We start from the raw sequence: 12128 nt of genomic DNA, 5'->3' as shown, positions 1-12128 counted from the left end.
ATTTTTTTTGTCAATTTGACATTGGTACCAATCTCGTTAAAACATGCATTGGAAACATTTATAAAAATATGCATTGGAAACATTTGAGAATTTTTACCAATCTCATTGACATTGGTCTTAGAGCATTTATAATTTTATAAGACTAAATTAAAACATGCATTGGAAACATTTATAAAAATATATAAAGGATTTATTCCGAAACTCCTTTAAAAGGATACTCATAAAAAAGTAAAATAAAAAATTTAAAAATTTTATATTTCAAAACTAATTATTGGACTCTATTTAACATATTTAATACATAACAGATATGAAATTCATCATTATGCATGATTTTTAAGTAAAAATAAAACATTACTAAAAGATCTTATAAAAACATATTTATTAACATTCTGATGACGCAGGTGGTTAAACCACCAAAAGGCTAAAGCCTCAAAGCCCATCAAACTTAGTATCTTAGTACCTTGAATGCTTAAACGCTTGAATGCTTTAATAAGTCAAACATCTTCAGATGTGATAACAATGGCTCATGCTCATAAACCTATAAATTGTCACTTCTTGCATTGGTATTTTGGGATACCAATGTTTTTCGGGGTTAAACTTTTCAATACAAAATGATCAATTTTCTCATTTCACGTTTTTTTAACGTTGTTGGTATTACTTATCAAGCTTTTATGTATGGACCTTACAAATGGGCATGTGGGTATTGAGGTATTCACTAAATACCGCATTTAAAACAAGTATTCTGTAAGACCTACTCATTATGAAAACTAAGTAAAACATTTAATTTAACTTAAAATACCATATCTTCAAATTAATCTGAATTATGACAATCAAACTCACAATTTATTATCATCTAATAACTCTACACATATAACATTATTAAGCTTAAAATTCATATATTTAAATAAAGTTACCTTAATCATCATTATCATACATTCCATCTCATATGTCATTAGACTCTATGCTCAAAGCATCCAAGAATCCTCTAACCCATGCATTGATTTCCTCTTCGAACTCCAAATGCAATATTAATTAGCTTCCTTGCATTTGCCACCTTCAAATTAACTGAACCTCCAAGAAACACCAAATATGTTGAGTTCATATGTTCCAACATCAAATCAATAAACTTGGGTTTCTAATAAGATGAACAATCGACACTAAGGTTTAATAAGTAGAAGGAAGGTTTCTTAAAAGATGTTCTAATATCATAACACGCACGATATTCAAATGACGGCTTTTAATTTTAAAAATAAAAAACAAATAATAAATCAAATATATTAAAAATTAAATACATAATTAGAATATCTATAAAAATAAATATTAAACATTTTTTAAAAGAAATGAATGAATAATGCTCACAAAATCTTTAAACTAGGAATCTGGTAGAAGGGATAAGACCAATTAATTGGTTACATTTTAAGCTCAAAACACATATCTTAAACAACAAAATGTTGGACTACATTAATTGATAGAGCCATGAGAACCCATTTGAGACGATAAATTAAACAACATATACATTCCACATTACCAACTAACCCTAGCAACTCAGAACAAACGTAGATAAAACAAACCATATAACATACATTCATGTAAGTCAAGAAGAAAATTCATATATTAAACAACATAGTGTTAAGCCACATTAACTGAAAGACCCATGAGACCCAATTTGAGGTACAAATGAAAAATAGAACAAACAAACTATACTTTAACTCCAAATAATAAATATAATATACTTTATACGTTTATGTAACTTTTAATTTTAATATCTAAACACATCATACATGAAAATATATATTCACAATAATTTATAAAGAATAAAAATAATAAAAGTAACACGCGGGCTAAAAGCTAGTGTATCATAATTGGAACAAATGAATTTGTTGAGAAACTGATAAAGCGTTTATGATCTTTTGATAACTTATATTTTACTGTTTAGTTCTATATATATACATCCGAATAATTGACAAATGACGTGAGTGGAGGAAGTCCGGTAATCAGAATAGCGAGACGTCGTTTTATGTCTCAAATATTCCTGATGGCGCGAATTTATGGGAAGTCTTCCGGCACAAAGGAGCCATGTCGGATGCGTATGTGGCAAAGAAGAAGGACCTTGGGGGTAATGGCTTTGGGTTCATCAGGTTTAAGTGGATTAAGGAGGCAGAAAAATTACAAAGAAAGAAATTGCCTTGGAATGCCCGAAATCAAGTTATCCAAGCCACATTGTTGGGAGGGCAGTGTGTGCGAGGCTAAGACAATGTTGAAAGAGGCTGGCTTCCCAGATGCGGCACTTTCGTACGTCGGTGGACTAAGTATCTTACTGATATTTAAAAACCATGCACAAGCAATTGAATTCATAAATGAAAAATCCTCTAGTTGGGGAAGTTTACTGGCAGAAGTAGCGATTTGGAAGGGGATAAATTCAGTAAATTGGACCGTGTGTTTGATTTTGAGAGGCAAGTCCAGAAGGATTTGAAACAAAAGGCAAGGGTTCGGTGGGCGGTTGAGGGTGACGAAAACTCCAAATACTTCCATGGTATTCTTAATGCAAATTTAAGCGCTAACCGTCTTCATGGTTTAATGATCGATGGGGAGTGGGTTTCTAATCCTTCAGTTTTGAAGGATACTATTTGTGCTTATTTTGAAAAAAAATTCGAGGAACCTGCTAGCTCTAGGCCGAGAGTTGGGCTGCCTTTCATTAAAAGACTGAGTGATTGAAGGCAAAGGTTTTGATCAATCCATTCTCGGTTCTTGAAATAAAGAAAGCTGTTTGGGAGTGTGAGGGTGACCGTTCCCCGGGCCCAGATGGTTTTAATTTTAAATTCATTAAGTGATTTTGGGGTCATTTTCAGTCGGACTTCGTTCGGGTTCTTAACGAATTTTATGTCCCTGGCTCGTTTAGTTTTGGGTGCTTGTCTTCATTCAGTGCAAAGGATCCGTCATCCCTAAATGAGTACCGCCCTATTAGCCTTATAGGGTGTATGAGCAAATTGATCTCAAAAGTGTTAGTGGGGAGACTTAAAAAGGTGATTGGAGAATTGATATCAGAGGAACAATCAGCTTTCATAGCTGGTCGTAGCATCTTGGATGGTCCACTTAGATTGAATTAAGTTATGGCTTGGCTTCATAAAACAGGAATGGTCTTCAAAGTAGATATTGAGAAGGCTTATGACTCGGTTAGTTGGCAGTTTATTGATTTGATGTTGGAACATATGAACTTCCCGGGGAGATGGCGAAGGTGGGTAAACGCCATTTTGTCGGGCTTCGATTTTGGTGAATGGATCGCCTACTAGGGAGTTCCAATGCTCTCGGGGGCTTAGACAAGGTGATCCTTTATCTCCATTCCTCTTCGTTATAGTTATGGAAGGACTTACCGGCCTCTTGAAACAGGCTTTGGAAAAGGGCTTGTATAAGGGGCTAAAATGTGGGCGGGATGGGCCGGTCCTGTCTCATCTTATTTACGCGGATGACGTGGTATTCCTTGGTGAGTGGAATTTTTTGAATGTTAATAATCTAAGAAGAATTCTAAGGTGTTTTTATATTATCTCGGGTCTCCGGATAAACTTATCGAAGAGTCGCCTCTTTGGCATCGGGGTGAATGAGGTTGAGACGAACTATTTGGCGAGGGTTTTGGGATGTGTTTAGGGGAAGTTCCGTTCGTTCATTTGGGGTTACAAGTTGGAAAAAATATGAATCGGATTGATGCGTGGGATCCGGTAGTTGAGATATTTAGAAAGCGGTTGTCGAGATGGAAAGCGAAAAATTTATCGGTAGGGGGCATAATTACGGTGTTAAAATCGGTCCTTAATTCGCTTCCTACCTATTATTTCTCTTTGTTTAAAGCTCCGGACGGTGTCGTGGATAAGCTAGAGAGATTGAGAAGGATTTTCTTTTGGGGCAGCTCGGAAGAAAAAGCAAAAATTAATTGGGTTGCCTGGGACAAGGTGGTGATGCCTAACAAGTATGGTGGTCTCGGACTCGGACGATTACGGGATGCAAATGTGGCTTTGTTGACAAAGTGGTGGTGGCGTTTTAAAAACGAGAAGGGGCGGATGTGGTGGAAAGTAATATGGACGCTTCATCACTCGTCGAGGTCGTGGTCGGCAGTCCCAGGGAAGTTATCGAGTACAGGTCCTTGGAGTCGGATTGTAAAAATAAACTCGGAGGTCGGGATGGACTTGGGTATGTGTTTTCGGAATCTGGTAAAGAATGGAGCTAAAACTTGGTTCTGTCTAGATGTTTGGATTGGATCAATGCCTCTAAGTCGCAGATCGTTTGTTCATGCTAGATGGATGGATTTGTGGTCGTTGGGAATGGGTGAGATATTTGTCAGGTGCAAACGAAATTGATGATCTAAGAATCTTTTACAAATGTGTGAAAGGGTCATTTTGTCACAAGGAGGTCTCATGTGCTTTGGGTGACTTTGAAGACTTCTCTGTCAAAGAGGTAAAAAAAAAAACTTCTTTCTAATTTAAATGAGATTCCAGATCCTCATTTTGATTGGAACAGATTGGTCCCAAAGAAGGTCGGTTTTGTGGCTTGGAGGGCGGTACTCAACCGACTTCCAACCTTTGATGCTTTGGCGAAACGTAACATTCTAGCAAGAACGACTCTCTGCCCGATTTGTGGGGAGGTGGAGGAATCTGTGGAACATGTGTTTGTCTCTTGTGGTATTGCTCAAGCCATGTGGAGCGTGATTGCGCAATGGTGTAAGCTTCCATCCATATATTTGTTTAGTTATCGGGATGTGGTATAGCTACACAAGTACTCGTCACTTCCAAAGGATCGAGCAAAAATATTACAAGCTATTTGTTTGGTTGCCACTTGGTGTCTTTGGAAGAGGAGGAATAGGCTAGTCCATTCCAGGACCCCGATTCATCTTTCGAACTTGGTGGAGGAGATAAAAGTGATGGGGTTTCTTTGGATAAAAAATAGAGGCCGGAATGGAGGCTTCTCTTGGGAGGATTGGTGTGCGTTTCGGGTGTAATGGGTCTTGGGGGTAGTGTTAGCTAGCTTGTCAATTTGGTTTTGGTGTTGTTTTGTTTTTCTTTTGGCGGATGTTCTTTGTTTGCTTCTAGCGTCTTGCTTGAAGTGTTAATAAAGTTTCTTTGTTGATCGTTAAAAAAAAGACACTAAAATTGACCGTACATTTTTATAAATAAAATATTATTTGTCATCCTATTTCTTAATAACTTTTTTTTTAATTTAAGAATTGTTAGTATTGTTTTAAAAGAAAACAATACTTGACGGTTATTTAGTTTGACCAATGGTTAATAGAAAGTTAATGGTTTACCAATGGTTAAACGAACCATATTTTCCAATAACTGAATTAACTAAACCGCTTAACCAACACAAACGGGTAGATCTAAAATCAAAATAGATTTTATATTTTTTTTTCGTTTTTTATGTTTTAGCATGTTACCTAAGCGAAGCAAACCATACTTTAACCTTAAGGTAGCCAAATCTTGACTCTAAAACACATCCATGATTCCATTGTGGGTCCATTTTAATTGATTTTTTAGGATCCTATGATCCTTTTATGGTGAATTTACATAAACTTAGTCAGACCTAAAAAGTAATAAATAATTACATGTTATCTAAATATTAGAGACATAAAATCGTTAGACTTTCTTTGGTATAAACATCGATTCAAATATAAAACGATAGGGTGATCGAATAGGTGTAATTTTAACATCATGTAGGTTTCGTGTTGTTTTGTTGGCGGCTCTCCTCCTGTGAAGGTCTGTTTTGGTGTTCTTAGTTGTGTGTTTACTGCTTGAAAAAAACTATACAATCACACAACAAAATTTAAACAACATTAGTTGGACAGATATGATGAAAACTATAGAACACGTGTTATCCTCTAATAGGGTGGTCGTGCAACCATTCCTAACTCTTACAAGCCACTTGTTTTTTTTAACGACGAACTAAGTAACGTTGGGCACTTCGTACGCGACCCCCAATGACTAAAGGTAGCCCGAGCCGGCCACGAGTCCGAACGGACGGAGCCCATAGCGGTCCACCTAATGAGGGATTCCCCGGATAAAACCCGACCCCCACGCCCGCCAAACGGCACGACAGCAAGGAGCCGGTAAAACCGGGTGAGATCAGGACTCGAACCCTGGCAAGCCAGGGTCATCCTTACAAGCCACTTGTTAAAGAACATCTTGTAACGTCTTATTATTTAATCGTCTTATTATTTAATGATATAAATCAATTGAAATTTAAGATTATGGAGAATGCATAATACACGTGTACGTAATACTAGTAAAAAGGGAGAAAGAAAGCAGGATAAGCGATTACATAACCGTCTAATGTCTTGCATTTAAGCAATAGATATATTAACTAGTCAATGAAACGATTTATTTGACTTTAAAATACATTCCCAAATCTTTTCATAAAAAAAGGCATTGAATCTATGCATATTCTTTAATAACCAACTAGATTAGAATCTGTGTGATACACGGGTGGTTAAAAAAGACAAGAAAAAGAATAATTAAGTCTACCTTTAAATTCTGGCATCAATATCATAAACAAATTTGAATTTTAGAAAGTTAAATCATGGATCTAAAAAAATTTAAAACAATAAATTAATTTTAATTTATTATATTAAGGAGAAATTATAGAAGTTAAATAAGTTAAAGGTGATTTAATTTAATTTTGAATTATTTTATTAGAAAGAAATTATGAGGTTGCATGTTATTTATGGAAATAATTATTTAATTTAATTTTGAATTATTTTATTTGAAAGAAATTATAAGAACGAATATTATTTATGGAAAGAAGTATTGTTTTAATATAGATATGGATAATTTATATAACACCTAAGCACCTAACCTTTTTATATAAAAAAATCATGGAAAATGTGATCTCTTGCAACTTACTTTATGGTGTAAATATATTAATTAAGATTTTTATAGATCATGAACACTTTCACTCATAAAATTATTATTACTTAATTAAAAATTCATTGTGGGATTTCATCTCAATATTAATCTCTCAGTCACAACTTTATGCGAGTTAAGGAATAATATAAAAACTGACCATCTTCAGAGCAACTTATACCGTTTTCTTTACTAACTTTATTACCGATCTCGAACATGATTATGTTCGCATTTGGAGGGGTATATAATGTTTTTATATATAGTTACATACCGTGTTATATCATCACTAACTAAATTATCTAATCGCGTACTAATTTATATAAATACGTATAATTGTAAATTATATTAAAAGATAACCATCGTTCAACCGTTAAGACAAAATACCGAATTACCAAATGATATGCTGCTTTTCTCAACCAGCAAGTTTGATGTTATAGCAAAGTTCATTTTTCTCTAATTATGTAATCACATTTCTGATTCATAAGTGTCTTATAATAACCCTTAAAAGATGATAAAATATGAAGCTTAAAATTTGAAGATATGTTTGCTATGAGTTATGACGATTGTTGGGCCAAACAAGCCCATATCAGCTAAGCCATCATGGGTTTGCTTCACAATACCCCGATCATGTAGAGGTTCACAAACCGGATAGGAACCGGGTATCATCAGACTTCTGATCGGTTTGGCCATGTGGGTCTGGGTTTTGACTGGGTAGAAGTGGAACCGATTCCGGTGGTCCGGTTTGGTTCCTGGTGTAGACTGGATTGGAACCAGGCTTGTATCTACGGGTCAAGTACGCTGGGTCCTGTTTCAGGGTTAGGTATAGAGGTGCACAAACCGGGTATTCTCAGGAACCGAACCAGGTAGGAACCGGAACCAGGTATAGTCAACAAAAGTCAAAACCGGGTCCGGGTAGGAACCGGTTCCGGGTATAGTCGGGTATTTGACCAGGTTTGAAACGGTTCCATCGAGTTTTTTTCGGGTTTCGCGTAGGATACGACAGGGTTTTGACCGGGTATTAGCGGAACCGGTTCCACCGGGTCCGGGTCGGTTCCGGGTATAGTTTCAGAGGGAAACCCAAAACCCAGTCCACACCCGCGGGTAGGGTAGGGTCCGGTTCCGGGTAGGAACCGCCGGGTCGGGTCCGGAACCGGTTGTTTTGTGCACCTCTTGGTACACCGGGTCGGGTCCAGAAGCAGAACGGGGTTATATACGTCCAAGCCTACCCTGGACAAGCAGGGCATCTCTTCCCATTATGAACTCTGTTTGCCATTGTCTCTCATGACAACGATCGACTTGGAACATTATAGGGTGTTCTCTTGGCTTTAACCTTGGGCGAACTTCCAACAAGTTCTCTAATGCGTTGCAGCTTGAATAAAAGTTCAGAAACGCTAGTACGGTCCAACCCAACAAGCCCGACTTGGACTCTGGTGTGGCAACAATTCATTATCTTAGCCCCTCGTGTTCCCAATGCCGACTTCGAGTTGTCAACTACACAATAGACCATTAGAAGGCATCTCGGGGTCGAAGCCTTAGGAACCAAACCGAATGAAGGGCAAGTAACACTGCAACAGCAGGCTCAAATCAGCCCTTAACGGCCTGGCGTTTCGAATGAACCGAATTTAGCTACTTGGTTAGAGCCCGGACATTTTAAAATCGAGCCCGGGCACATTAAATGAACAAGTAAACATAAAAAAAGAGAGAGAGAAAAAAGGAGAAATAGATACCAACACTGCAACTAAAGTTCTTTCAGAATACAAATATAAACCCGGAAATTTACCAAAATACCCACGATAAACCGATACCAAATACTAAATCCTTCATTTTCCAACACGGGCTATTATTTCCCATACCTCACATATTCTTCTTTCCACTCGAAAAAGACATGTCTTCGTCAATGGCCCGCAACTGATCTCTAAGATTCTGGTTTTCCGCCAACAACCGATCGTACTCAAGAAGAAAGCCTTCCGATTGATTCTTGAGCGCCATTGAATTAGCTGCTGCTGATTTAATCTCTTTATCCTTTGATTCATGTTCAGATTCAAGTTTTTTAATTTGTGATTTCAGTTTAGATATTTCATCGTTTAGGATTTTGGCATCGTCAGCACCTTTGTTCTTGGTTTCTTCTGCTGCTCGGTTTTGTTTCTTTGCAGCTTCCATGGTTTTTCTGAGTATTCGAAGCTCTCGTATGTAATGATGCAGTCTATCTATCATTAGCGCTAGGAAAAGAGAGAATCCTGCATTGATTGATTCAAAACAATATTATTGAAATAATAATTTAGGTTCTTTATAATCGACACCATTCAGAAGGTATTACGCATTTGAAAAAAATTGAAGATTAATTTTGAAAACCCAAAAAAATTTAATATATAATATGGCATATTAGAAGAGCCCTAGGGGTGCAAACGAGCCGAGCTGAGACCGAGCTCGGCTAGGCTCGCTTAACTTACAAGGAGCTCGAGCTCGGCTCATTTCGAGCTCTATTTTCAAAGCTCGAGCTCGGCTCATGAGTAGATTTTCAAGCTCGCGCTCGGTTCGGGCTCAGCTCGTTTACTATATATTAATTATTTTTTATATATTTCTTTCAATTATAATTTTATGTATAAAATAATATATATTATTTATTATTTTTATTTATTTTTCATCACATTATATATATTAATTAATAATTATTAAATATATATTTTAAAATATTATATAAATGACAGGCTTGTCTAAGCTCGCGAGCCGGCTCGAGCTCAATAAGTGAAGCTCAGGCTCATTTATTAAACGATCTTACTTTTAGGCTCGAGCTCAGGCTCGATTACGCTCGGCTTGATCGAGTTTTTTAATGAGCCGATCTCAAGTAGCTCGCGAGCAGCTCGGCAAGCCCATAGCTGATATAAATTTAGAAAACCTAATTAGTATTCATTAAATTATTTGCTCACGACAGAGAGTGAGAATAACTCGGCAGAATCAATCACTTCATATCCGATTACAAAGCGATATACTTATCTCATGTATTTTGTTAAACTTTCGCATAAAGTTGATATATTTTTGATGGTCTTGAATCCTAATTTGCTAATATCATGCTTCACTTGCATATTATTATATTATTCGCTGTCATCAAACAGCAAATAATATGCAACTGAAGCATAATATAAGACAAATTAAAGATGTAAAACCAGAAAAGGCATAAACTATATGCAAAACTTTACCGAAACAAATAAGATACACCGTTTCGTTTTCAGCTTCAAAGTGATTGCTTCCACCTATCTGTTATAACCTTCAATCATCACTAAACGATTCGACATATACAAATTAGGTTTTATTAAACATTTATATTGAGTATGGGCTATGCCAATCTGCCATATATATTGGATTTTTCTTGGTTTCCAAAAACTAATCGGGTTTGGGGTTTGCCGGGCTTATGTCGGGTTTCGACCATAACAGCTCATAACCAATTAGTCTACATTCTGCAGACCGAAGACCGACCCATAACATCTCGTAACCGATTAGTCTACATTCTGCAGACTGAAGACCGCCCAATAACAGCTCGTTTAGATTTCTAACAAACTAACATAAACAAAAAAACAATTGTTCAATTAACGTGTCGGTGTTCGTTAAATCAACAAACACGAACAATTTCTCTACTAAGTCCTAATTTCAATTCAAACAATAACTAAAACTAACAGTCAAAATTACAAAATTACCCATAAGAGTAGCTTGCAGCATATGATACGCCCTAAGCAGTTAATGCGGAAAAACATCAGATATCGGTCAAGGACCAAATTCTGAGATATCGGTTATCACAGTGAGATATTGGTAATTTTAATATCATGTAAAATTCATATATATAGCAATTTAACACTAATAATTCAGTATAGTCTCCTACCATTAACAAATTAACCTTTTGCAAATTGCAAAACACTAACAATCGTAGCAAGTAAGAATTGATTAAGACTTAAAACAATAACATTGAACATTAAAAGTTGATAATTAAGACTTAAAACATGATATCAGGAATATCGGTGATATATCGGTCAAATATTAGTCCAATATCGGTCAAATATCATTGATATTATCGGTACCGATATTCTGATTTATATATCGCCAAGGGACCGATAACCGATATATCACTGATATATCGGCAATATCGACTGCATAGGATACGCCAGGATAATCTGATCCGTCAGGTTTATGACGTCAACCAAATGGCTCTGAATTTCCGTTACACTGTAAACGCTCGTTTTATATTTGCTCATTTATGTACTTACTGCTTTATATTTATCCGATTGAGTTCATTTATGTTATCCACTGGGTAGTTGATGTGTTCATTTATGTTCGTTTACGTTTGTTCATTAGGCAAACAACCTAACATGAACCCTAATAACTGTTCGATAATGGTGTCCGCGCTCGTTTAAAGTTAAATCAACGAACACAAACAATTTGTCAAACTAATTTCAGTTACAAATAATCGTTTGATAAACGTGTCCGTGTTCATTTATTTGTTTAAAGTTAAATAAACGAACACCAACAATCTTTCTACCTAACTTCAGTTACAACAATATTTCTCGAAATTAACGCCAAAATTAGTAAATAAACTAAAATCAACAACCAAAATTACGAAATTACCCATGAGAGAAGCCTCGAGCATATGATACGCGAGAATAATCTGATCCGTCGGGTTGATGACGTCAGCCGGCCTGCTCTGAATCTCCGTCACACTATAAACATTATACATCATGATAACAAACACGGTGGCGCCGACGGACTTGACGACCAGCGGTGCTCGTCCGCGCTTAGCGCGGTCGAGTCCGAGTATTAAGAGCTTGCGGAGTGGCGTTTTGAAGAGGAGTAAGAGGATGGCTAGCATCTCGGTTAGGAGAACCAAGTAGAAGAGGTAGATCATGTTTGGTTAATTGATTGATTGATTGATTGGGTTTAGGGTTTGAGGGTTGTTTGGTTGGTTATTGATTGCTTGGGGGGTGAAGGGAAGAAGTGAGTGGGTTGATTTATGGTTGAATACATGAATGACTCGTGTGTTGTTTGTTTGTGGGGTGTAAGGAGGGTGTTTGGTTACAGGTGTAAACCGTGTAGCCTTCTCTTGGTTTGGATATACGATGTGCGCTGAGCATCACCTACTGATTATTGTGGATGTTTGGACGTAAACGAGCCGAACCGTTTGTGAACTAAAAAGTAAGCTAGTTTAACAAATGAGTCTGAGGCTGAGTTTCACTTATCAAACTTGAGCCGGCTTGTAAGCCT

At 36.6% G+C, this 12128-nt stretch overlaps 1 protein-coding gene across 1 annotated transcript; it reads right to left on the bottom strand.

The window, feature by feature from the left end:
* Nucleotides 1–8735: 8735 nt before the first annotated feature.
* On the bottom strand, nt 8736–11807 carry LOC143580030 (uncharacterized). Its single transcript, XM_077063170.1, has 2 exons — nt 11496–11807; nt 8736–9118 (listed from the first exon to the last, which is right to left on the bottom strand). Exons 1-2 carry the CDS (start codon nt 11770–11772, stop codon nt 8736–8738), a joined length of 660 nt encoding a protein of 219 aa, XP_076919285.1. The 5' UTR covers nt 11773–11807.
* Between the last annotated feature and the right edge of the window lie 321 nt (nt 11808–12128).

Source organism: Bidens hawaiensis, unplaced genomic scaffold (assembly GCF_021521415.1).
Source record: "Bidens hawaiensis isolate Kalapana, Puna unplaced genomic scaffold, B.hawaiensis_p1.1 tig00030203_1, whole genome shotgun sequence".
In the NCBI taxonomy this organism is placed as follows: Eukaryota; Viridiplantae; Streptophyta; class Magnoliopsida; order Asterales; family Asteraceae; genus Bidens; species Bidens hawaiensis.
This window is presented reverse-complemented; position numbering and strand designations above follow the sequence as displayed.